The sequence below is a fragment of the Dasypus novemcinctus genome, chromosome 4, assembly GCF_030445035.2.
Source record: "Dasypus novemcinctus isolate mDasNov1 chromosome 4, mDasNov1.1.hap2, whole genome shotgun sequence".
NCBI classification, from domain to species: domain Eukaryota; kingdom Metazoa; phylum Chordata; class Mammalia; order Cingulata; family Dasypodidae; genus Dasypus; species Dasypus novemcinctus.
The window spans coordinates 164456528-164484178 of NC_080676.1; the positions used below are offsets into that span (position 1 = coordinate 164456528).

The 27651-nt window shown below is 51.4% G+C and overlaps 1 protein-coding gene across 3 annotated transcripts in view; it reads right to left on the reverse strand.

Moving 5' to 3' along the window:
- Window positions 1-27651, reverse strand: part of WDR4 (WDR4 tRNA N7-guanosine methyltransferase non-catalytic subunit) — a 98914-nt gene that overhangs the window by 43532 nt on the left and 27731 nt on the right. For 2 of the 3 annotated variants that reach the window (XM_058296291.1, XM_058296290.1), the window contains exon 11: window positions 25895-27063. The exons of the other annotated variant lie outside the window; for it this stretch is intronic. In XM_058296291.1, the coding sequence (XP_058152274.1) occupies window positions 26873-27063 (191 nt within the window). In that variant the 3' untranslated portion in view covers window positions 25895-26872. Of the gene's footprint in view, window positions 1-25894; window positions 27064-27651 lie in introns of those variants that run through there. 3 annotated transcript variants of the gene reach the window in all.

Genomic DNA, 27651 nt, shown 5'->3' on the forward strand with positions numbered 1-27651 from the left:
GTCACGGGCCCCAGGCAGGGTGCAAGGAGACCCAGCGGCTGTGAGGTTCCCGCCCCGGGGGGCGTCACCTGGACCTGGGCCAGAAAAAGCAGACCTGCCACCTGGCTGGTGTGATCTTCAGAAGTGCAAGGTCCCGGGAGTCCGGCCCAGAGGAGGAGCCGCTCAGGTGGTGGCGGCGCAGGCCCCGGATGCTGCTGCGCTGCTGGGTGGGCGCTTCCTGCTCCGAAGGGCTCCTGGGCCCGGTGGAGGAGCGTCAGCGGGGTCTACGGACCAGGGGGTCTGCGGCGACTGCCCGGCCTTGACGGTCGGCCTGTGGCCATGGAGGGAAACGTCCTGGTTTGCAGGAAGCGCCCAGGGGGTCTCCGGGGCTAGGGGCTATGTTGGCAGCTGACTTACGCGACATAGAAAGAGCAGCACGAATCACTTGGGATGGTCTTGCGGTGAGTAGAGGAATGGATGAGTGACTCGGTTAATCCTCGAGCCGACCGGCGGGGTTTAGCACCCGCCTTGGCTGTCCCTCCGTCCCTCTGCAGGCAGGTGGATTTTCCCGGCCCTGCGAAGGCAGGGTGCCCTGCTCCCTCACGCAGATACCCGCCCGTTCCCAAGGGCCTCGGCCGCGCCAGAGCCCACGCAAGGCTCGGGAAACCGAGGGCAGGAGAAGCAGGGTCCCCTTCGAGGGGACGTGGGCGAGGGGGCAGGAGCGGTCAGGGCTGGCGGGCAGGCGGCCCGGGGGCATGCGTGGCACTGGCCCTGCAGAGGTTAAAGAGATTCCGTTCTCAAAATGAAAGGAGAGGCCGCTCACGGCTGGCTCCAGCCGGCTCCGGCCCGCCGCGCCATGATGGCCAGGCGTGTGGGTCTGTAGGAGGGACAGGCCAGCGCTGCCCCACGTCAAGTACAACCCACGGACCAAACAGAGCTCTAGGAAAAGTAAACTCAAGACTCTAATTCAAGGGAAGCGGACTTGGCCCAGTGGTTAGGGCGTCCGCCTACCACATGGGAGGTCCACGGTTCAAACCCTGGGCCTCCTTGACCCATGCGGAGCTGGCCCACGTGCAGTGCTGATGCGCGCAAGGAGTGCCCTGCCACGCAGGGGTGTCCCCCGCATAGGGGAGCCCCACGTGCAAGGAGTGCGCCCCGTAAGGAGAGCCGCCCAGCGCGAAAGAAAGCTCAGCCTGCCCAGGAATGGCGCCGCCCACAAGGAGAGCGGACACAAGATGACGCAACAAAAAGAGACACAGATTCCCGTGCTGTTGACAGCAACAGAAGCAGACAAAGAAGGTGCAGCAAATAGACACAGAGAACAGACAACCGGGGTGGGGGGCAAGGGGAGAGAAATAAATAAATAAATAAATATATCTTTTAAAAAAAACAACTCTAATTCAAGACCTTTCTCCCTCCCTCCCTCTCTTCCCCTTTCATTCATTCATTTTGTGCCTTAACTATCATATTTGGAAAGGCCTCAGTGTCCGTCAAACGGGAGCTCCCAGGACACCCTGCAGTCGCCCAAAGCCAGAACAATTCAAACACTACGGCGTCCGTACTGCGCCCACACGGGCGAGGCTCACGTGGGGTCTTAGTGAAAAAGCCAGACACAGAAGGGCACAGGGGAGCGATTCCACTGGCATCAAGTTCAAGAACAGGCAAACCAATGCACGGTGTTGATGGTACTGAGCAGGGGCTGGGGTACCCGGGTTGGGGGGCTGTGAAATAGACGAGGACGCGGGGGACGGGGAGGGTGTCAGGGCGCAGGGAGCTCTGCTTCTTGCACAAGTGACATGTCTCCGTATTGTCCACTTATGATTTGGCACCTTGACCAACAGACAGTCTCACCAGTGGAAAGGTAAACTTATATCCATATGAAAAAACAAGGGGACGCGGATATGGCTCAACTGGTAGCACTTCCGCTACCATATAGGAGGTCCAGAGTTCAATACCCAGGGAAGGAAATCGGCCAGCGGCGCCCGGCACCTGAACACAAATCCTCCAGGCCCGGTAAGTTCCAGAACAGGAGTGGGCCGTAAAGCCCGTCGTGCAAAGAGCGTTCCCCCCACTGTGGGGATGGCGTGCCGGCCGCGCAGTTTAGGTAAGATGAGCCGACACGCTGAACCTGGGCCACCGCCACCCCTCCTCTTTGCAGGTTGCCCGTGGCCCTGCCCCACCCCCTCCCTCACTCCCAGCCGGCAGGGTCAACGAGGAGGGGGCAGAGGAAAAGGCAGGCAGGGGAGGGGTCTGCTGCACGGGGCCCCGGTGGCTGTTTCCATGGAGCCTCGCCACTCCTTCGCCATCTGTTCTTCCCCTCCCGCACGCATAGCTGAGCGCTGGCTTAGGAGCAGTGCTGTGCTGTACGTGCCGTAAGAGCTTGGTCTTGCGTCAGCTCAGGGACACGGGGGAGCTCAATCCATATTCTTGAAAGATTTCTAGAAAGCTCCACAGTTTACAGTGCCATATAAGAATCACACCAACACATGCCCACAGACACGTCCACGCGTGTATACACACACGTATCTATAATAAGCTAACTTTTATTAAGGGCTTGTTACGTGCCGGGCATTCTAAGGATGACGCGGGCAAGCATAAGCAAGGGGGATTCTTTTGCGTTTGCTTTTGGCAGCTCTAGCAAGGCAGGCCCCCGTTGCACAGCGAGGCCACCTGGCTAGCCACGACGTCAGGCGCAGCTCACCCAGCCTTCCAACAGCTCGGCGCCTTCAACAAGGGAACATCCACAGCAATTAAAAGGTACTAACGCACCCAGTGAAATGGCCGGCGCCCGGAAACTTCATGCTGAGTCCAAGAAGCCGGGAGTCGCGGGCTGCAGAACACGCGACACCATGTCCGCCAAGAACAAGCTCGCTGATCTAGGGTGACAAACCAGACCAAGTGTGGCCTCTGGTCTATGCCCCAGTGAGTAGTTCTGCAAGGACCCCTGACTATCTAAACAATTTGGTTAAAAATACATATTACATAAGAATATGGGGGTGCATGGGAAAACACAAATAATGTAACTTATGGACTATAGTTAACAGCGATATTGTAATATTCTTGCATCAATGTCAAGGAAGGTACTACATCCACACTGAGTCACTACTAGGGGGAAAGGGATTTTTTCTTTGGGACTAAGGGAAACATTAAAAGTTCATTGAGGCAATGACTGCACAGCTCTGTGATGAAAATGGGAGCCACTGAGTGTGCACTTTGGATGGACTGTACAAGGCAAGGGAGTGTAGAACACAGAGGACCACGTGGTGGAAGATGGACCGCGGTTAGCGGGACGAACACGAGCGTGTTCTCTCATGAACTGTAACAGCGTGCCGTCCTCACGCCTGCAGTTAGTAACAGGTGTACGGCAAGCCCTGGAGCACAGCGAGCAGCAGCATCGTGATGATGTTCTTTCATCATCTGTAACAAATGTTCCACACGGTGCAAGGTGTTGGTGGAGGGGTGACGTATGGGAATTCTGCACCTTAGGCATGATTGTTTTGTAAGCTTACAACGTCTCTGATAAACTATATATATTTAAAATATATATATGGGGAAGTGGATTTGGCTCAACTGATAGAGCATCCGCCTACCACATGGGAGGTCCAGGGTTCAAACCCAGGGTCTCTTGACCCGTGTGATGAGCTGGCCCACGTGCAGTGCTGATGTGCGCAAGGAGTGTCGTGCCATGCAGGGGTGTCCCCCACATAGGACAGCCCCATGTGCAAGGAGTGCGCCCCATAAGGAGAGTCGCCCAGTGTGAAAAAGGTGCAGCCTGCCCATCAGTGACGCCACACACATGGAGAGCTGATGCAACAAGATGATGCAACAGAGAGAGACACAGATTCCTGGTGCCACTGACAAGAATACAAGCAGACACAGAGAACGGACACAGAGAGCAGACAAGTGGGGGGGGGTAGGGGAGAGGAGAGAAATAAATTTAAAAAAATAAAAACTTTAAAATATATATATTTGCGTATATATGTTTTACAAAATTCGCAGGCCAGTGTGAGGCTCTGCAGGTCACTGATTAGGAAGATTCAGAACACTGGATGGAGGAGAGGCTTATCGTCCAACCAGAGCCCCAGAAGCTGCTGTGAGTACGAAGGCGCCAGCTGACCAGGTTCTTAATTGTGAAACACCTTCCCCAGGCAATGCCGCGTCCCCTGCTGCAAGCAGAAGAGGATGCAGCGCTGCAACTGTGTGCAGTGCACGGCTGCACTGAAACCCTCTGACCACCCTGCCCTGGGCTCCTTGCGCTGTTTATTTCCCGCTGGTGCATCAGCAGCCACGCTGGCACGGTGCCAACTCCCCATGACTCTCACAGACCCCGCTGTGGGGCTTTTGATGGTGTAACAGCATGTGAGAACATGAAGGAAAATTCTTTTTCTGGTCATGTTGAATTCACCTTGCAGAAAAGTATGGTCTAAATGCAGAAAAAGGCACCTTCCAGCCACGTCAGCTCGCACTTTGCTTTGCTCACTGCCTTCCTAGAACGTGGCCTCTGTCAGTGTTTTCGAGGTTGCCGGCACCCCTGCATCCACACTGCCCCCTAAAGGGAGGGCAGGAGAGGGGTTCGGGCTGGAGCGTGAATAGCAGTCCGTTTGTGCAAGGAAGGACCCCTCTTCCCAAGGGCTTGAGGCTGACCCTGGAGAACAGGTGTCATCTCCCTGATCGGAGAGAGAGGACCAAGGCCATGGGGGGGCAGTAGCCTCAGCTGCCCTCAGTGGAGGTGGGAGCAGACCCCAGCACCTGCCACAGGGGCCCAACGCCACCCTAGACAGTTTGAATTTTGTGAATCCCAGAAAAAGATGATGTTTTTAAACTAATCCACTGCGGTGGCTGTGGAGCCCTTTGATTGCATTATTTTCAGTTAAGGGGCCTTTGATCAGATCACTTGATTAAACTGCTTTAGGGTTTTTGACTGGTCAGTGAGGTGGGAGCAAGGTGGGGTCTCCTCCCTCTTGATGAGCCTTATATAAATGGAGATACAGAAAAAGAGACTCACAGAAAGAAAGGAAGCCACCGTTTTAATCCTGCCATGGGAGAGAGAGAGCTGCACGGAAAGAGAGAAGCCCCAAGAGGCTGAGAGGGACGGGAATCAGCAGAGCACAGAGGCACAGAAAGGGCCCTCGAGGGACTGCCCAAGAGCAGCTCAAGGCTGGGGACCCACTGCTGGGCTCTGGAGATGGTGAGCCTAGAGGGGAGGGCAGGGGCCTCAGCAAAGGCCAGCCACTGTCTCGCCTCACCATGTGACAGGACCCCAGGATCACGGTGAGCAGACTTTGGTGAGAAAACATCTCTGACAGTGACTTTTAAAATTTTATTTATTTTTTTATTTCTCCCCTCCTCCCCCTCCCCCAGTTGTCTGCTCTCTGTGTCCATTCGCTGTGTGTTCTTTGTCCGCTTGGATTCTTGTCAGCGGCACTGGGAATCTGAGTCTCTTTTTGTTGCATCATCTTGCTGCATCAGCTCTCCGTGTGTGTGGCCCACTTCTAGGCAGGCTGCGCTTTTTTTTTGCGCGGGGCGGCTCTCCTTGCGGGGTGCACTCCTTGCCCATGGGGCTCCCCTATGCGGGGGAGACCCCTGCGTGGCAGGGCACTCCTTGTGCACATATCAGCACTGCGCATGGCCAGCTCCACATGGGTCAAGGAGGCCCGGGGTTCGAACCCTGGACCTCCTATATGGTAGGCAGATGCTCTATCAGTTGAGCCAAATCTGCTTCCCTGATAGTGCCTTAATTTGGGCATTTCATGGCCTCAGAACTGTAAACTTTTACCCTAAATAAAATTCCCACTATAAAAGCCAGCCCGCTTCTGGCACTCCGCCTTGGAGCACAGCGGGAAACTAAAACCTACACTCCATCACCTCTGGGTGCTTCACAAGGAGGCAGCAGCAGTCAGGAGGCAGAAGGGCTGGCTGCAGCTGGGCGCACACGCACGCACACGCACGCACACACACGCATGCACACACACGCACACGGCTGAAGCAAGTGCCAGCGTCAGGGGCACGCTGAGCGATCCCACATGGCAGGGAGGGGTGGGGGTAGAGGGCCAGAGTCCCCCGAACGGGGAAGATGGGGACCAGCCAGTCCCGCACACCAAAGGGGAACTTAGAAAGCGTGGAGCCCCAGGGTCACCAGGCGGAGGTGCAACTGGCGGAAACTGCCGCCCCACCCCGGAGCCGTGCAGTCCACCTGCCGGGTCCAGGAGTGGTCCTGGGCAGGCGGGGACGGAGCACAAGGAAGGTGCTGGGTGCAGGGGCACACCACGTCTCTTCACGGTGTCTGTTTATGGTGAGCACACTCACCCAGCAGCTTCTTAACATCTACCCGTTGTGCTGCACGTACTTCTAACCTCCCCACCCAAACGCAAGAGCCCCACGGAGGCGGGAAAACCAGGCGCGGATCCCACCCCCTCCCCACCTTCTCATGGACTTGGCCCCTGCACCCCCCCTCCCACACTGTAAGCTTTGCCCTCTCTGCTGGTCATCCCTGCAAACACACGAACGGACCACAGTATCTCCACGTCTACACACATCTTCCCTAGAGCCGCAGCACCTGCCAGCCGCAGCCCCATCCCTCCGCCGCCTTTTAAAGCAAAGCTCCACCATCCACCCCCGTAAAAGGCTACCCACGCTCACGGGCCCCCCTTCCGGGCCGCCCAGGTGCCTTGTAACGCACTGGAGGTCCACTCCCCCCTGGAGGTGTGTGGTCAGGAGGACCAGCGGTGTCCACTGCGGCAAATCTAATGATCAATGCAAGAATTAAGAAGAATCTTTCTGAAATTTAGATCCAAAGCAAGCCCGGGGTTTATCCCTGATATTCCACAAAACTCTGTAAAAAGAACGCACCTCTGAGAGAAGAGTGCAAGAAGGAGCCCTATTAAAAAATTGTAACATTAACAGTTTCATCAAATCAGGAAGAGGTCATGGTACCTTCCAGAAATGCTTCCCTCTCTGTTACCTGCGTCCTGTCTTGGTTTCTCCTCTAAATGGGAGCTCATTGTAAGAGGTTTCCAGTGACGTGTGTGTGGACAGTGCTGGGGAATCACCAGGCAGCCCTGACAGCTTGCACTAGGTGCTGTGTGTGGAAGGGACAAAAAGAAATTCCAATACGCAGAGAAGGCTGGAGGATTTCTTATAAGGGAAGACAGATGACCTGAAACTGGGATGACTTCAGGTGCCATGAAGCACCAGCCAAGGAACTTTACGATACAGCTTCTGACGGAACCAGGGACCCAGCTGAAAACAAACTGGCTCTTTCACGCCTCAATCAGGAAAAACAACTTGGAGGCCTAGAAAGGGTGAGGAGAGAAGGCAACGGCAGGTCCAGCTGTCCCCACAAAGGGACAGTGAGCCTGTGGTTCCCAGCTACAAAAAAAAACGTGCTTTCCAACAATGTATAAAAAGCATTTAACACCATACCAAGGGGATTTAATCCAGGCATACAAGGCAGGCTCAACATTCAAAAAGCAATCAAAAGGCTAAACAAGAAGAATCAGGAGCCTATCAACAGAGGCAAAAAACATTTGAAAAAATCCAACACACACTCACGATTAAAAAAAAAAAACTCTCAGCAAACTAGGAATTGAGGACTTTCTTAGCATAACAACACATATAAAAAACCTACAGTTGCCATCACACTGAATTGTGAGAAACTGGGTACTTTCCCCCTAAGACAAAGCAAGAATGCTCTCTCTCTCAATATTTCTCTTCAACAATATTCTGGAAGTCTTGGCCAGTACAATAAGATAAGAAAAGTATAGAGATTGAGAAGGAAGAATTAAGACTGTCTTCATTTGCAGATGACATGATTGTCAATTTATGAAAATCCCAAATAACTGACAAAAAACTCCTCGAATTAATAAGTGAATAGAATACAGGACACAAAGGTAATATACAAAACTCAATTGCTTTCCTATATAACAGCAATGAACAACTGTAATTTGATATTTGGCAATAATACCATTTGCAATAGCACTGAAGAAATGAAACGGCACAGGGACATCATCAACGTGGAGACATGAGACACACCCTGGAAAAGTCTTCCCTCAGAATCAGCTAAAAAAAAGACAAATCCCACTTGCTTAGAACTTTGGAAGATAATAAAGACAGGAGGACTCCACAAATGTTGAATCAAAGAAAAAGAAGAATAAGCTACAAGAACTGGTAGGAAATTCCGACCCTGGGCCCGCTGGTCTATTCCCCCATCATTTGCTCCCACACCGCAGAGGCAGAGCAAGCCAGGTCCCTCCCACCATGGACACAGACTCAAGAGCCACACACAGCAGCGAGCTAGAACCCCACACATACCCAGGCACAGGGACCCAAATCCACAGGGACCCAGGGAAGGACACAAGCTGCTAAGTCATGCTGCACAGAGAAGGACCCCCGGGGAGGGGGAGAAACTGCAGCAAAACCATTGGCAAGAGGTGGCCTTGCTCAATCCAGTTTCTGTTGGCTGGACCACCTAAATGCAAAATGGACTTTTCTGGAGGGACCTACCTTTGCTGGATTGACCACATCTGGTAGACTACACTAACAAGGAAGACCAGAGGCAGAAAATCCTGACAGGAAAAAGGGAGGCTAACCTGAACTGCTGTAAGACAGGAGGGTCCCAGACCTGAAAAGCGTAAGGAACAGGAAGCACTAAATGAGAGGGAGAATTTACACAAATCATAGGCTCTGGGGAGAAAATTCTGCACAAAAACAAACAGAACAGATCAAGATCCCCAGAGAAGGATCAGAGGAAAGGAAGCTTCTCCTGGAAGTGAAACAGCTGCACAAAGAGTGCAATCTTAAAAATGGTACCACATCTGCAGGGCAAGAATCAGATTAACAAGAGACGAGAAAATCTAAACAGTTAGACATGGGCTACTCTAAAGGTCTAGAGTAAGTTGGACCAGGCATCAAGGAAGAGACTTAACACAAAGCCAACTAACAATATAGACAAGAGGGAGAAACTGACCTTCAGAATTAACTCATCAAGCTAATCAAATGCCCAGACACCAGCAAAAAATTACAAGCTAAGAAACAGGAAGACATGACCCAGCCAAAGGGACAAATTAAAACTTGGGAGGGAGGGAAGGAGGAAGAAAGAGAAAAAGAAAAGGAACTTCAGAAACACAGAATTTGGAACAGCTAATCAAAGAAATTCAAATAAATCTAAATAAATTCAAGGAGATGATAGAAAACTGGATAAAAAGCTAAAGGATATTAAGACAATATGTGCTCCTGAGTGTCATGGAGCTGGACTCAGATAATGACCTTTCTACATATGCCTCTTCTGTTACTTTTACCAGACCTGTGGTTGGTGTTGGGGTTGGTGCATACTCAGGAGACCTGAATCTCTGGACTGTCCATGTGACAGCTGGGCCCTGAGCCTCAGCAGACTTGCAACTCGTACCCTCTGGGTTATTGGACTTACCCTGGCCAGTGAACAAGGAGGTGAAGAATATCAACCACCACACCAGGGAGCCAAGAGTGCCTATAACTACAAACAGGAGAATTGTATCCATCAGCCATGTGGAATCTAAACCCCTCCTGATATAGAGGGGGAGTGGACATCACCATCCCAGGGTCCACAGGCTGGAGGAATAGAGTATGGATTAGAGTAGACTTACTGATATTCTACTATGGAACTATTGTGATTAGTACTGAAAGAAATTGTAGCATTGATGTGGAGAAAGTGGCCAGGGTAGCTGCTGATGGTAGGGAGAGGAAGGAAGAGATAAGATGTGGGGGCATTTTCAGGACTTGGAATTGTCCTGGGTGGTACTGCAAGGACAGATGCTGGACATTGTATGTCCTGCCATGGCCCACTGGGTGGACTCGGGGAGAGCGAAAACTACAATATAAACCACTATCCATGTGGTGCAGCAGTGCTCCAAAATGTCTTCACCAAATGCAATGAATGTGCCGTGATGATGAAAGAGGTTGTTGATGAGGGAGGAGTGGGGTGAGGGGGGAAAAAAAGATAATATGTGAACATAAAGAAGAATATGAAGATGTAAAAAGAAACATAATGGAAATCATGGGATGAAAGGCACAATAACAGATTAAAAATACACTAGAGGCATACAACAGCAACTTGAAGATAGGTAATCAAAATCATACAGTCAGAAGATCAGAGAGAGAAAAGAAAACCAAGCAGTGTCTCAGGGATGTAAGTGACAGCATGAAGCACACATGGGGTCCCAGAAGAAGAGAAGGGAAAAGGAACAGAAAGAATATTTGAGGAAATAATGGCTGAAAATGTCCCAACTCTTATAAAAGACATAAATATACTCGTCCATGAGCCACAATGTTTATTCCAAACAGAAAAGGAGGTTGTAATAAAGGAAATGAGAAAGACAAAAAGACAAAAAAAAAAAAAGATATGACATAAAAACCAAAGGACAAAATGGCTGAAGTAAGTTCTGCCTTTACAGTAATGACACTGGCTGTTAATGGTTTAAACTCCCCAATCAAAAGACACAGATTGGCAGACTGGATGAAAAACCATGATGTAACTATATTTTGTTTATGAGGATTTCCCCTTAGACCCAAAGACACTACTAGGTTGAAAGTGAAAGGATAGAACAAGATATTCCATACAAATAGTAACCAAAAAAGTTGGGGTAGCTATACTAATATTGAACAAAACAGACTTTAAGTCAAAAGCTGTTAAAAGTGGTGGCGGGCTTGGCCCAGTGGTTACGGCATCCGTCTACCACATGGGAGGTCCACGGTTCAAACCCCGGGCCTCCTTGACCCGTGTGGAGCTGGCCCATGCGCAGTGCTGATGCGCGCAAGGAGTGCCGTGCTACACAGGGGTGTCCCCCATGTAGGGGAGCCCCACGTGCAAGGAGTGCGCCCCCTAAGGAGAGCTGCCCAGCGCGAAAGAAAGTGCAGCCTGCCTAAGAATGGTGCCACCCACATGGAGAAATGACACATGATGATGCAGCAAAAAGAAACACAGATTCCCGTGCCACTGACAACAACAGAAGCAGACAAAAGAAGATGCAGCAAATAGACACAGAGAACAGACAACCAGGGTGGGAGGAAGGGGAGAGAAATAAATAAATAAATAAATAAATCTTAAAAAAAAAAGCTGTTAAAAGAGACAAAGAAGGGCACTATGTATTAACAAAAGGGGCAATCCACCAAAAAGAAATAACAATCATAAAGATTTATGCACCGGTCCATGGTGCCCCAAAATGCATGAGGCAACCAATGGAAAACTAAAGGGAGAAACTGACCCCTCTACAATAGTTGGATATGTCAATATACCACTCTCATCCACAGATAAAACATCTAGACAGAAGATCAACAAGGAAACACAGAACTTGAATAATATAATAAATGAACTAGACCTGACATATACAGAACATTCCATACCAAAACAGCAGGGTATACATTCTTCTCAAGTGCACATGGATCATTCTCCAGGACAGACCACATGTTGGGTCACAAAATAAGTCTTGGTAAATTTGAAAAGACTGAAATTATACAATGCACCTTCTCAGATCATAATGGAATGAAGCTGGAAATCAATGCAATCCCAATTAAAATCCCAGAAATCTACTTTGGGAATATTAACAAATTGATCCTAAACTTTATGCAGAAAGGCCAGCGATGTAAAAGAGCCAAAATAATACTGAAGAAGAACCAAGCTGAAGAATTCAGACTACCCAATTCCAAAACTTACTATAAAGCTACAGTAATTGAGACAGTGTGGTACTGGTGAAAGAAAAGACACATAGATCCATAGAAGAGAAAGAGATCCCAAAAATAGACCCACACAATATAGTCAACTATTTTTTGACAAGGAAGAAAAGCCAATTAAATGAAGAAAAGATCTTTTTTTATAAAATGATGCTGTAACAATGCGGGGAAAAAAAAAGAAGAATCTAAACATAGACCTTACACCTTCCACAAAAATTAACTCAAAAAAAATCACAGATTCTAAATGTAAAATGCAGAACTATAAAACTTCTTGAAGAAAAGATAGGAGAAATCCAGGTGTCCTTGGATTTGGTGATGATTTTTTAGATACAACACCAAAACCATAACCTGTGAAAGAAAAAACAGGGATGTCTGACTTTATTAAATTAAAACCTCTGTGAAAGACACTATTAAGAGAATCAAAAGGCAAGCCAAAAACTGGGGAAAAAATAAGAACATATCTAATAAAGGACTCATATATAAAATTTACAAAGAACTCTTAAAACTCAATGAGAAGCAAACAATTCAATTAAAAATGGGCAAAAGGGTTGAGCAGATCCTTTTATATACAGAGAGAGCAAATAAGCATATGAAAAGATGCTCATCATCATTTGTCATTTGGGAATTGCAAATTAAAAACAGAGATGACACTACTACATATCTAAATAGCTAAAATCCAAAAAAAACTGACAATACCAATTGCTGACAAAATTGTAGAACTACAGGAACTCTGGGTAATTGCTGATGAGAATGCAAAATGGCACAGTTGGTTGGAAAACAGTATGGCAGTTTCTTAAAAAGCTAAATATAGTCTTACCATACAATCAAGCAATCACTTTTCTATGTTTTACCCAACTGATTTGAAAAGTTATGTCCACACAACAACCTGCACAGATATATTTACAGAAGCCTTATTCATAATTGCCAAAAGCTAGAAGCAGTCAAGATGTCCTTCAACAGGTGAATGGATTAACAAACTGTAGTATATCCACACAATGGAATATTAGTCAGTGATAAAAATCAGTTAGCTATCAAGCTATGAAAAGACATGAAGGAACCCTAAATGCATATTGTTAGGTGAAATGTGCCAGTCTAAAAATGCTACGTATATGATTCCAACTATGTGACATTTTGGAAAAGGCAAAACTATGTAGACAGTGAACAGATCGGTGGTTGCCAGGGGGTTGGGGAGAGTAGGAGGAAGTGTGAATAAATGAAGCACAGGGGACTTTTCAGAGTACTGCAACTACCCTCTGTGATAGTGGGGTGTGGTTACATACACTATGTGGTTTTTTTTAACTATTATCTTTTTTTTTAAGACACATAGGTGACACAAAATGTTACATTAAAAAATGTGAGGTTCCCATATACCCCACTCCTGACACCCCCCTCTCCTCCCTCATCAACGTCTTTCATTAGTGTGGTACATTCATTGCATTTGATGAGTACATTTTGGAGCACTGCCACACAGCATGGAGTATAGCTTGTGTTGTAGTTTACACTCTCACCCAGTCAATTCAGTGGGTTATGGCAAGATATACAATATCCTGCATCTGTCCCTGCAATATCATTCAAGACAACTCCAAGTCCCGATAATGCCCCCTCTTTTTTCCTCTCCCTGCCCTCAGCAACTCCTGTGGCCACTGTCTCCACATCAATGATATAATTTCTTCCATTGCTAGAGTCACAATAATTCTATAGTAGAATACCAGTTAGTCCACTCTAATCTGTATTTTATTCCTCCATCCTGAGAACCCTGGGAAGGCGATGTCCACTCCACTTCTAAATTGAGAGGGGGCTTAGATCCCCCATGGCTGATGGATGGGATTCTCCTGCTTACAGCTGACGACTCTCTCGGTTCCCTGGTGTGGTGGCTGACCATCCTCACCTCCCTGTCAGCTGACCTGGGTAAGTCCAACGAACTGGAGAGTAGATGTTGCAACTCTGCTGAGGCTCAGGGCACTGTGCATTTTTCAAAATTCACTGAACTTTACAGCAGAAAGAATAAACCTTAATGTATGCAAATTTTTAAAAAATCATTTAGGTGGTGAGGGAAATCCCGGGATGCAATGCAGGATCACAAAACAATCTAATTATACTACAGATGTATGTCACAACTTCACTGAAGGGGGAGATAGAAAGAGGTGCTGACCTAAGGAATTTTGGAAATGAGTGGAGCCCACAAAACTAAAGCCAAAAGAAACTGTGCATAAGCACTGTCCTTCAGTTGATAAAGCTGTTCACCCCGGAGCATGGGTTAACCATTCTGATACTGCCGCACTGGAACTGAACTGTGTCCTGGAATTGAACAAGTAAATGGACGGCAGATGGTGGGAGTCAGGGTTCTCACTGTTGGCACAGAACTTTCCAGATAAGCAAGGAAAACAATCCATGTACTAATGTTGCAATACAAACTCGTGTTTAGCTGAACATAGATGCAGACGGCTACATATAGAAATGTTTATAGATCTGTATGTATACATGGGTTAGTATACACACATGTTGTTTCTTCCTCTTTCAATTGAGAGGGCCTAGAAGCACTGACACCCCAGGAGCAATGGGCATAGCTAGCACCCAGATAGTGGTTTCCAATACCATTCTCCAGGGGTCCTGGAGAAGCGGCTGGATCTAGGATTGGGGTAAGAAATATATGAGATGAGCCTGAAGCACCTTGCAGTGTCAGAAAGCAAGATGGTGGGCTGGGGGTGGGGGGGTGGGGAATCAACAGGGGTAAATCAAAGAGCTATATGAGCCAGTTGGAAGATCTGCCAATGGCCAAAACTAGAAAATTTTGCACAAGAAAATAAATAAGATACTTTGGATTATAATCCAAAGTATAAAATATCCATGAGTCCATACTGATACAAACAAATAGAAGAAACAAAACTCCCATGAGGAAGAATTCTAATCTATTTATGTAGAACCTCTGCCCTCTAAGTTGTAAAGCATAACTCCCTGTGACTTAAGTCACATAGTGACTGACTTCCAAAGGGGACAGTTTGGAAGGGAGAGCACAGAAGAGAATGCTAACTCGACCTCAGCCAGATGGTCAAGGTCAGCATCAACAGGGAGAAGTCACAAGGATTACGCACCCTTGATATGCGATGACGAAAATAGTATTTATCTCTAGTTTTCTTCCTACAAAAACCCGTCACCCACGCTAACCACGAGAAAAATATCACAAGGATTACGCACCCTTGATATGCAATGATGAAAATGGTATTTATCTCTAGTTTTCTTCCTACAAAAACCCGTCACCCACGCTAACCACGAGAAAAACGTCAAGCAAACCCTAACAGGGCGTCCTACAAAGGCCCCTGCCAGTCCTCCTCAAAGGTGCCAGGTTATCAAAAACAAGGGAAGTCGGGAAAACTCCCACAGCAAAGAGGAGCCGAGGAGACACAAGGACTAAATGCCACGTGTATTCCTGGATGGGAACCTGGAACAGAAACAGGGCATTCAGGGAAAGCATAAGGAATTCTGAATGAATTATAGATTTTAGCTAATAATACTGTATCAGTGTGGGTTCACTAACTGTAATAGATGCACCCCAATAATGTAACAATGAGAATTCCCTATACTATCTTCACTTTCTTAAAATATAAAATTCTTATTAAAAAAATAAAATTTATTGTTAAAAATGCCCTCTCCAGGAGGGAGGGGCAGGCGTGGGACATTTGACCGTTGGATAGCCAGCCTACGGTCCTCGGCGCTTGGGAGGACCAGGAAGGAGGCCACTCTACCTGTCCCCAGGGCAGAAGCTCCTCCCCTGGGGTGGGAGGCTCCTAGGGCGAGGCTGGACAAAGGTCTAGCTCAGGGACTGAAGGTTTCATCAGTGGCCTCAGCAAGCAGGTCCCACCTCACAAGGTGGGTGGAGAAAGGGGAGTGGAGGTCTCCAAGGTGCACCATCAGGCCCTCCCCGGATGAAGGGTGGCAGCAGGCGGGGGACCAACTGTGACGCAGCCCAGGGCCCAGGCTCGATCTGTCCTCTTCTCTGGGGAGACCCACGGAGCCCAGGTTCGAACCACAGGCTTGACTCTGTCCCTGTCCTGGTACGGCTGGGGGGCCTGGACTCAACACTGCCCTTGTCCAGGGAGGACCACAAGGTCCTGAGCTGGAGTCTGTCCTTCTCCAGGGATGACCTTGGGGCCCAGGCTTGAGGCTGCCTGCCTCCAGGACTCAGGCTCATTCTCTTCTCGTCCGGGGATGAATGCAGGGCTGGGCTCGGGTCTGCCCTCTCGTCTGGGGGTGTCAGGGAAGGAGCCGCACACCCCTAGACGCAGGCAAGAGCCTTTCAGGTCAAGCTGTCGGGGTCCTGGGTGCCGAGACCGTGGCCGTACCAGGTCAGGTGTCCCCTCCTGCGCCCCACAGCCTCCTTGTGCACGGGGCGGTGCAGATTGCACAGGCCAGAGCGCACACAGCAGCTCGCGCCGCCTCGCCCGACTCGGACTGGCCCTCCAGCTGGAGCAGAATTGTCTCCTGGGCCAGACCCCAGTGGAACAGCTGTCTGTCCACAGTCATCCTGCTGGGGCCAGGCTGCAGGAGGACAGCAGAGGCCACCGGGGCGGTGACGCTTGTCCCCAGTCTTGCCAGGAGCCTCTTCTTCCCAACCCTGGTGCCACGTGCCCGGGCTAGAGCCGCCGGCCCCTCTACCCTGCTTTGAGCCCAGCCCCTGGCTTCCCGACCAGCCCGGGTCTAAACAGCGCTGAGTCCACGCAGCAGGGCTGAGGGGGCCTTGGTCAGGCCGTGGGGCCAAGAACTCGGATTTATTTGTGCACAGTAATGATGTCCCAACTCCCAAAACTTAGCAGAGAGCTCTTTTCCCCGAGCACCGTGCAGTTATCCTAGGAGCCACCTGTCTCGTTTAACAGGCGCAAGCCACGCACCGCTTTTCTTGCATGCAACCAGAAAAATGCAGGATGGGGGAGCCCGGAGAGGAAGGCTAAGACATGCCACCACACAGCACCCCTTCTTCATTAGTGCTTACCGAGCCACCTTAGCAAGGCTAAGAGACCAAAGCCTCAAACAGACATTTCGCCAGAAGAGACACATGGATGGCTGTTAAGCTCATGAAAAGATACTCAACATCATTAGCCATCAGGGATATGCGAATTAAGACAATGATGGGATCCCACAATTCACCTGCTGGAATGGCTGCAATTAAAAACCCCAACAGCACCTGGTGCTGGCAAGGACGGAAGCAAGCGGGGCGCTCCTGAAGGGTGAGTGCTGGCCAGAGGCTTGGCAGCACGTCTCCTTGTGTGAGTGGACCTGACGTGTCCCGTGAGGTCACACGTCATAGGGAAGGTCACACACGAGAACACCACGTCCTCCTCGGCGTGCAGGATCACGAGTACCTATGACGGCCTGCCCTGATTCACGTGACTTTAACTTTGATTACTTGAAGGTGGTGTCCGCTGGGTTTTCCCAGGGTGAAGTTCTATTTTCCCCTTTGTAATTCATGAGTGTCTTAGAGGAGATATTGTTAAACTATGCGATTATCCTGTTTCTCCTCCTATTTTTGCCCTCTGATTTTAGCATCCATTGGTGGGTCCTGCGTGTAGTGATTAGGACTGTGGCTTGCCCTGCGGTGACTTCAGTCCCTCCTTTTCCATTTATTGATTGGAATTCTTCCAGAAGAGCCGTGTCATCTGCAACTAGAGACAGTTTGACTTCCTCTTTCCCACAGTAAAGCCCCTAATTCAAGGGTTCTTAACTTTTTTTGCTCCACGGACCCCTTTGCCAGTCAGGTGAAAACCACGGGCCCCTTACTAAGTCCACACTGTGCCGTGCACTCTTTAATAAATGTATCACACCCGCACCAACTCGTCCCCACAAGAAAAATGCCTTCTTGAATTTCAGTTCAAGCTCACAGACCCCTGGTTAAGAGCCCCTGCTCTGACTGATTCCTCTTGTCGAACTGCCTCGGCCAGTGCCCGGCTGGTACAAAGCGGAGTCACAGCGGAGTGATGGGCATCCTTCCTGGTTCCCGGCCTTAGTGGGGCCCCACCAGTGTTCTTAGGAAGAGCAAGGCGCCGGCTGCGAGCCCCAGTACACAGGCTGTCCTGTTAAGAAAGTATCCCCCAATTCTTATTTTCTTGAGTGTCATCATGAAGATATTTTTATAAAATGCTGCTATCTACAGAGATTTTTTAATATGACGTATTATGAGGCTAGTGGATTTCCTATTTCACTGAGCAACCCTTCCACTCCTCAGATAAATCCCATTTGGCCACGGTGTCTTACTCCCCTAATGTGGTGCTGGGTTCTGATCGCTATCTCACAGGCAGTGCTGGCACACAGGGTGGGCTTTTCTGCAGTCTTTGGCTCAGTTACTAGTGTCACGGCTGCTTTGTAAAGGGAACTGGGAAGCCTGCCTTCCTTTCAACACTCTGGAAAACTTCAGAGAGCACTGGGCCCATGTGATCTTTGGGAGCTGGAACAATCCCCCCACGAAACCCAGCCCTGTGCTGGGGGGACGTCCCTCCGTGACTTCTCTATTTCTCTGCAACGATGCATACTCGTTTTTAACACTGTTCTTTTAACTGTAGCGTGACCAGCTTTCCAGCACGTGCCTACCAGTTTCTCGCCGTGGGGAGCGTGGTTACTTGGTGTTGGTAAGGTTCAGACCAGTGGCTCACGTGGGGACCGGCGATGGAAGCAGGGCCCTTGACCTCGCAGCGCTATGACGCCGAGCTTGACGGGGAAGTTTAACTCGGCGCGAGGCCAGCAAGTGGGGGAGCCCCTTCTCTCCACTCTTGGGGACAGAGGCAGGGAGCCAGAGAATCGAGGGCAGACCTGGAAACATAGGCAGCGTCACTCGTTTGCTGTGTGGAACGAGCCACACAAGAGGTCCAGGGTTCAAACCAGGGGCCTCCTGACCCGAGTGTTGAGCTGGCCCACACACAGTGCTGACGCGCGCAAGGAGTGCCGTGCCACGCAGGGGTGTACCCCGCGTAGGGGAGCCCCAAGTGCAAGGAGCATACTCTTTAAGGAGAGCGGCCCAGCGTGAAAAAAGCGCAGCCTGCCCAGGAGTGGAGCCACACACACAGAGAGCTGACACAGCAAGATGACACAACAAAGAGACACAGATTCCGGGTGCCGCGGACAAGAATACAGGCAGGTATAGAAGAACACACAGCAGGGAAACGGACTTTGGCCCAGTGGTTAGGGCGTCCACCTACCATATGGGAGGTCCGCGGTTCAAACCCCGGGCCTCCTTGACCCGTGTGGAGCTGGCCATGCGCAGTGCTGATGCGCGCAAGGAGTGCCGTGCCACGCAAGGGTGTCCCCCGCGTAGGGGAGCCCCACGCGCAAGGAGTGCACCCCATAAGGAGAGCCGCCCAGCGTGAAAAGAAAGTGCAGCCTGCCCAGGAATGGCGCCGCCCACACTTCCGTGCCGCTGACGACAACAGAAGCGGACAAAGAAACAAGACGCAGCAAACAGACACCAAGAACAGACAACCAGGGGAGGGGGGTAAATTAAATAAATAAATAAATCTTTAAAAAAAAAAAAAAAAGAAGAACACACAGCAAATGGACAGAGAGAGCAGACAACTGGGGGGGGGGGAGAAATAAACAAATAAATCTTAAAAAAAAAACAAAAAACAGACTTTGGTGAGGAATTAACTTATGCGTTATGACTTGGTATCTGTAAGCTCCTAACCCAAATAAATACCCTTTATAAAAACCAACCAATTTCTGGTATTTTGCATCAGCACCCCTTTGGCTGACTAATACAGGCTCTGAGGAAGACAATTATTGGATTTAAAATGATAAGAGGCTAGAACTTGATGGAACAATTCTAGTAGAGTAATACTTGGCAGAAATTAAAATCTAATTAAATTACTTATTGTCTATATATCTTTTAAAAACACATACTTGTTATGCAGACTTTTTTAAAAAAACATTTAAAAAGCCAGAAAATGAACTAGAAAAAACTTGCAATTCCTATTACAAAGGGATAGAACACTCACCTTCAAATCAACCCTTCTCACCCCCAAAACAGTGCTAAGTAATCTGGCAAGGATACCCACAGGTAGTGCAAAGAAAAGCTGTTCCACCTCACCCATCAAAGATAAATGTAAATTAAAACTGCAAGGAGAGGGAAGCAGATGTGGCTCAAGCGACTGAACTCCCCTCTATCATTTAGGAGGTCCAGGGTTTGAAGGTAAGCTGGCCCACAAAGAGTGCTAGCCCATGCAGGAGTGCTCGTCCATACAGAGGGCTGGCACAAGATGATGCAACAAAGAGACACAGAGGATAGACAATAAGAGATGCAGCAGACCAGGGAGCTGAGGTGGTGCAAGAGACTGAACACCTCTCTCCCACTCTGGAAGGTCCCAGGACTGGTTCCCAGTGCCACCTAAAAAAGACAAACAGGCACAGAAGAAAACAAATGGACACAAACAGCAGACAGTGAGCGCAAAACAATGGGGCGAGGGGGGGATAAACAAATAGATCTTAAAAAAAAAAAAAAGCTGTAAGGAAGGATGGAGATGGTCTGGAATTGCCATCCCAGCATAACAACCAGGAGAAAAGGGAAATGCGTGGCCCCACCACCCTCTCACCTTTGTGCCTGGGAACAGTGTCCTAGAGCTGAAAGGGGAACTCAGAAGAGCTGAGCAACACCCCAAGACGGAGAGGGAAACTGGGATTCAGAGAGGCTGCGGCAGCTAGAGCCGGTGGGAGAGCAGGCCTGAAAAAAGGGAGCCACACAGAGGAAGAGAAACCTGCAGGGGGTCCCCGTGATGCTTGGTCTCAGCGCCAACCTGCACTCATGGCGGTGAAGCCCGCCTCTTAGTGCACCAGGGCTGCCGCAACTACGTGCCACAAACTGGGGGCTGAAGACGACAGAAACGGATTCTCTCCCCGTTCAGGGGGCTGGGAGTCCAAAATCAAGGTGTCCAAAAGCTTCCCTCTGGAGGCTCCAGGACAGGGTCCTGCCTGCCTCCCCCAGTGCCTGGCCTTCCCCGGCCCTCCCCGGCTTGTGGCGGCCCCTCTCCCGTCTCTGCCCCTTGTTCACACGCCCATCTTCTCCCTTCTGTCTCTTTCTATAAGGGCACTAGGTGGACTGGATTTAGAGCCCCCCCTCATCCTACGTGACCTCAGTGTGATAACATCTGCCAAGACCCTGTAAGGGCACACTCACAGGTTCCAAATGGACATGAACTTTGGGGGACACTGTTCAACCAGGACATCCCATGAGGTTAGAAGAGAGCAGCTTCTGAGGAAAGAACAACACCCAGCATATTCAAGACAAACTTCTCCCAGAGCTGGTCCCACCAGCCAGCGCGGAGAGCCTTCCTGGAACACACATGGCACCAGGTGGGCCACTCCACAGCTGTGGGACTGAGTGTCCCGAGAGTAAAGGCTACTGCAGACCCACCTGAAGACCTTAAAATCAACCTCAAATGGTCCAACGAATCCACTAGTAGCTTGACTACCTGCCAGAAAGAGTGAAGCATTCTTTCAGGGAATAGAACAAAACAACACTCAACCATGAAAACGTCACATAAGGCATCCAATCAAAAACTAACCAGACATACTCAGTCGCAGAAAAAAATGTGTCTCATCGGCAGGAGAAAAATTATCACTAGAAACAGAGCCCGCCGCCCGTGTCTCCTTCAGCGGCTGCATTGTTTCTCTGTAGTACGTACCCGTGACTAAAAGAGCTTTCAGTGAGTTCCACCAACCACTGAGCCTGCGGGTGGTTTGGTGAAACCTGTGAACTCGCAGCTGGTGTAAACGCGTGGCTGGTGTTGAGGACTTGTCCTCTTTGGACCCTAAATCCTCGCGGTTGGCTCAGGAGCCTCGGCAGGCTTGGCGGTCAGGAGGCTGGCCCTTCGTCTTGGTTTGGCCAACTCCAGGGAGAATAATTCTCCCCGGCTCTTGGCTCTGGCATCTGGGTTCTCCCCGAGCCACTCCTCCTTTTCTGTGAAAACAGCCCGTGTTTGCAGCTGGGTCGTGCTCTCAGCCTGCGTCCTGCCTGTGGAAGCTCAGGCCTCCAAAACCCTCTTCACGTTTGCTCTGTCCCTTCCAATGCAAGCCGGCAGGCCCCTGAGACTGGGTCTGGTGCGAATCTCATGGGGGTTCGTTCTACGAAACAAGCCTGACCCTACAAGTCCCAGGAGGAGGCTTCTGCCCGTGGCTTCTGCCTGCTGCGGAGGCACCACCAGCCTCCCAGGAGCCTTGCTGCTTGCACAGCTCTCCGAGGCACTGCCTTGGGCGTTTCCGAGGCCTTAGAGGATTTTGTAGTCACACGCTTAGCTTCAGCTTTATACTGCTTTCTTGAAAATGCTCTCTGGGTTTTAACTCTCCCTGAAAGTCATTTCTTAACTTTTTGCAGTGTGCTGTACAAACGGGGTATTTCCAAAACCACCCAGCCCTGGCTCCTTGCTCGTCAGCCCTTCCTCTGGCTGCCTCTCTCCTCTCGCCTTTTATCATAAGACATAATAAACAAGGCAGGAGCTTCAGCATCCAGCCAAAACCCCCTCAGTTAGATCACACGTTAATCAGGTACACGTGCTACTTTCCAGGGGACCGCAGTCAACAAGGTGGCTGCGTATTCCACCACCACCTAACGATCCCCCTTCCCTCCATTTTCTCACTTTTTTAGGGGAGAAAAATGAAAAAAAAAAAAACCCTTTCAAAAAAAGCCCCCCAAGAGAAAACCAACTGCTAGTGTCCACTGATGTGGAAAGAAACCGAGGAATTTTATACCAGCGATTCTTGTCCAGAAGAGAACTCAAAGGTCTAGAAGTGGGACTCTTGAATCGGCAATGGCTGGCAAAAGTAAGAAGGCTGGGCAGGTGGAGGGCCCGTGCGGGTGTGGCCCGCTGCCAGCGAGCAGACGTGGAGAGGCAGCTGTGGCCTGGAGAGCCCGGACACACAGACCCCCTGGAAACGTGACTTGGGAGAAGAGAAGGTTACAAAGTGGTGTTTGAGCACAATTTTTTCTTCATATAAATGCTACCATTTCTGAAAAAATGACAAAACAATGTAGCCATTCAAGTGTAGGATCTATTTAAATAACCTGACAAATAACCTCTTTGCCCCCTTTTAAATGAATATATAAAGAAATAAGAAAAATCCAACTACAGAAAAATGGACAAAAGAGTGGCCATACCCACAGGTGTGTCATACCATGAACAGAAAATGCGCTCAGCTTCAAGCATCAGGCAAATAAAAGCCAATCACGGGCACAGTGCAATACCATCCCAAAATGGCTGAAATGAAGATGAAAATACCAGCGACAGCACGGGGCAATAGCGACTGCCTCACAGCTGAGTTTACATCGGTACAACCACTCTGGAAAGCTGGCGCATCTTCACGGATAAACGTATGCACTATTAGGGGCCAATCATTCCACTCCCAAGTATATGCCATAAGAAATGTTCACCAAAACATGCCAGAATATTCCTAAGGCCCCACCATGCTTTCAAAATATTCCCAACTGGAAGAAACTTCCCAAACACCCGCCTACACCAGAATGGGTGGACTGCAGTATTTTTACACAATCCACTACGTGTGACAATGTGGATGAAGCTCACAAAAAAAGCTGAGCAAAGGAAACCACAAGCAACAAAAACCAAAGCTGACCCCCGCGCATGAGGTCAGGCTGGTGGCAGTTCTTGGGGAGGGCTGGCCGTGACGGGAAGGGAAGTTGGCGGGCTTCCAGGAGTGGGTGAAATGCTCTGTCTTGCAGGTCTTATCACACACATGTGCATTTGTGAACAACTAGGTGCATTATACGTGCACGTTTCAGGGGTACACTGAACTTCAGTCAAAATGGACCCCCCAAAGAACCCTCAATGAACACTTAGCTACGCAAAAACCCAACGTCTTAGTTTGCCAGGGCTGCTGTAACAAAACAGCACAGACTCGTTGCCTTTACACAGGGATTTACTGGCTCACAGGCTGGAGGCGAAAAGTCCAAAATCAGGTATTGGCCGGACTCGCCTCCTCCAGTGTGCTGGTGGTGGCCTGCCAGTGGCCGCCTCGGCCTCCATGCCGTGGCCGTCTGCCTCCTTCCGGCTCCTTCACGGCGTCCACTACCGCGCCCAGGTTTCCGCTGCTTACAGGGACTCCAGCCCACGGCGGGGGGTTAGGGCTTGAGCGTGTCTTTGGGGGCGGGGGAGGCAGAATTCAATCTACAGCACTTTTTAAATTAATAACAGTTCAAAGTCTAAGGAATTGACACAAAAGTAAGCCATGCAGAAACTAAAAGTAATGAGAAATTTCACAGATAATCAAATTAAAGGAGTGTGAAAGAACGCCAAACCCTGGGCTCCGGTAACAGGAGAAAACAAAACTGACAGAGCAGGAGCCCAGATTACACCTCAGCAGGCTCCAGCGTGACATTTTACAGCTCAACTTGGTTTTCTCAACAAGTGAGAGTCTCGGAGGGGGTAGAAAACAGGCCGGTGTTCCAGGTGAAGAGTTAAACACGATACAGCGTGTGCACCGAGGCGGAGTTCAGACAGCCGCAAAGGATCACTGGGAGGCCAGGGGCCGAGGATGGACGCATCCTGCAGCCAGACCTGAAGTCAGGCTCAGCTGAGTGCAGCAGGGGCTTCACAGAGGAGTGCAACACAGGTGTGGAAGGGGCTGGGGCTGGGGACGGGGACGCCAGCAGGGAACCGGAACACCCCAGGGTGCAGGAGGAGAGGCCTTGGAGCAGCCCTGGATGGACGGGAGGATGTGCAGGACAGACCACGTGCCCAGGGCCCTGCCCCCAGCCGCAGCTGGTGCTCCCCACCGGCCACCCCTGCAGATTATTAGTGTCAGGCGTGACGCTGGCATCGTGGAGGAGGGGCTGCAGCCAGGGCAAGCACGGGGCTAGACAGAGGGTGGAGAAGCTCCAAGCTGAGGGCAGCGACCTCTGGGGAAAGGCATGGGAAGTGGCAGAGGGCAGAGCAGCTGTGGCCAGGAGCCACCATCAACCCCGCTGGCCTTGCTAACGTGCCCCTGTCACTTCCTAAGATTACAGTTCAAGGGAAGCGGCTGTGGCTCCATCAGATGAGCTCCCATCTACCACATGGGAGGGCATGGGTTCGCGTCCTGGGGCCTCCTTGTGAAGGCAGGCTCGCCCGCATGCCGCAGAGAGCCACCGGCCTGGGCGCCACGGAGAGCCAACTCAGCAAGGTGACGCAACAAAAAGAGGGAGACAAGTGAGAACAGAGGAGCTTGCAGGGAATGGACAGAGAGCAGACAGCAAGCAAGCCGCAAGGGGAGAGAAATAAATACAGACACAGAAGAACGAACGGTGAATGGACATGGAGAGCAGACAGCACACAAAAAGCCACAAGAGGAAGCGGATTAAAAAAAAAAAGTTCAAGGGGAGCGGATGTAGTTCAGTGATTGAGCGCCTGCCTCCCATGTGCAAGGTCCCAGGTTCAATCCCCAGTACCTCCTAAAAAAAAAAAAAAAGACCCCTGCAGGGACAGGTTTTCTGCCCTCCCAGGCCTGGTCTGACCTCACACCTGCAGGTCCTCTGGAACAATCCGCAGCCCAGAAGTCCCATGACTGATGTCTCCATTGCAAAGCCGACTGTGCCCACCCCTGGAGAACGTGCATGAATGGTGGATGGGGAAGGAGGCCAGAGTGAAAACAGGCATGAGGCCATCTTTTAAGAGAGTAACCTGTTCATTTACGAAACACATGGATCTAAAAGGGACCTTAGGTTGGGTGGGCACACCTGCCTGTCGAGGGCCAGAAAGCAGATGCGTGCGGCTCTGCGGCCAGTCTCCGGTGTGGCCACCTGCTCTGCTCTGACAGCACCGGGGCAGCCGCCGGCACATGAAAAGAAACAGCCACGGCTGTGTTCCAGGAAGATTTGACCGACAGACGCCGACATCAGAGTTGCATTATTTCCACGTCAGGAAACGTGGTTTCATCAGTTCAACCATTTAAATTGTGAAAGCGCTTCCTCGCTCGTGGGCTGCACGCCATCAGGCAGTGGGCCTTAGGGCCTGTGGGCCCTACTGAACCCCACCTGAATTTCTACCTAAAGCAGGAACGTCGGAGCCGAGTAGCTCCCGCAGAGCTGACAGGTCAGCCTCCTCACGCGAAGGACCCTGCCTGGGTGGCCCCGGCCACTCCTGAACTACCCCAGCCGCTTTCGGGAGCCCCGGCCCCCTCTTTGCACGTGGTCCACAGCACTGGACGGCCAGCAGGGCTGAGCAATCAAGCGCAAAGAGAAACAAGGCACTTAGGGAAAACGTGCTGCATCGCAGCGTTTAATGCATGCCACAGCATTTCTCGGCATCCAGTGACACCGCCTCCCCGCGAGACGCAGCCGGCAGGGAGCAGGTACAGGCTCGCTGCGACAAACGGCCAGGGAGCCGGGGGCCTGCGCCAGCTCGCTACAGGGGGCCGTTCCAGGCGCTGCAGCGCAACGCATGTCGCACCTCCCCCGCAGGCCGCAGTGGCTCAGCCCCGCAGACCGGCAACGGGCCCTCGGATGACGGTCCCGGTGCTCAGCAGGGTGCAGAGCTCACGTGAGAACATACAGAAAGACGAAAATTAAATACAGCACAGAGCCTCAGCCATGTCCTCTAAAGCGCCGTTCCCAGGCAGGTTCCGTGCCCTTACGCATTGGGAAGAGTCCGTCTTCAGCGCTGACCAGCACGCCCTCTGTGATGACCAGGAGCCACGCGTGGCCGCTAAGCACGCGGGAGGCGGTCGGTGAGGCTGTGGAGCTGGAGCTCCAGGTCTGTCTGTCTCAATCGCAGCGTCCCCACGAGGCTGGCGGCCAGGCGGTAGCCAGCGCAGTGACCCGGTCAGGACAAGTCGGCACTGGGTTAAACCACACATCGCGCCGCGGGCAGGGTTCTGCCGCTCAGTTTCCCTAGAGGAGAATGATCGCAGCGCACGTGGCGTTTTGGGGACAGCAGGAAAATCAACAGCTGCTGCTACTGCAGGTCAACGTGTTCCCTCCAATATGAAGACAAACACGCAAAGGTGCCGCCGCCACGTGGCGCGTGGTACCTCGAGGCTTCCCCTCAACAGGGGGAGCACGGGGCCCAGCAGAGGCTCGGGGACCCCGGCCTTGGGCTGAGGGCCTGTCCGGGGGTATGGTAGAGTCAGGGAAAGTGGAGCCGGGGACTGCGTCGCCGCTCCGTGCAGGGAAGCGCGGGGGTGGGCGGGGGTGGCGAGGGCCTGCCCTCTCCGAGGCCACGGGTGCGAGTCAGGCGCTGAAGGCCGCCTCCCCCGGCTTCGCCCGCTTGGCCTGCCCGTTGGGGCCCGGCTGCGGGTCCCTCCGCCGCCTCTTCTCCAGCTGCTGCTGCAGCCTCGCCTCCTTCTTCCTCAGGTAGGTGGACATGTTATCGAAGGTGGCCTTGTAGAGGCTGCCGAAGCCGCCGTCCGCGCCCGCTGCGCCTGGGGCAGGAACGAGCAGGCGTGGTGGGACATCGGCCCAGGACGAGCCCTCGCCGCGCGACCCCGGCCGTCCCGGGGCCCGTGGCCTCGGGGGTGCTGGTGGAGCGCGAGGCACTGTCTGCACATGGCTGCGGGCCCCCTCGTCGTCCCCAGGGGCAGGAGGGGCCGACCGCCCCAGGCCCTGACTGCACTTGGGGTGCTGCTGGATGAGGGGCTCGTCCGAGGGTCCCTGCATCGACCCCAGCCCGGGCACCTCGGGGACGCGTGGCTGCTGCCTCCTGAACACTGGCACCCCTGGCCCCAAGCTAGAGCATGACCAGAACACAAGGGCTGTCCACGTGCCCGGCCACGGACTCCCCCAGGTCCCCACGGCCGGTCCTCAGAGCAGAGATTTCGACCACAGCACGAGACCCCAGCTGGAGGCCTCCCACCGGGCACGCCACCATGGAATTGCGTCCCCAACACGGCCGCCCTCGACGCAAGCACACGGCTCTCACCAGGGGGTACTCGGGGAAGCCGCGCTGGCACCGCGAGGCCCACCCTGACGCGGGGGCCAACCCCATGGGTTCCTGCGCAGCGCTGATGAAT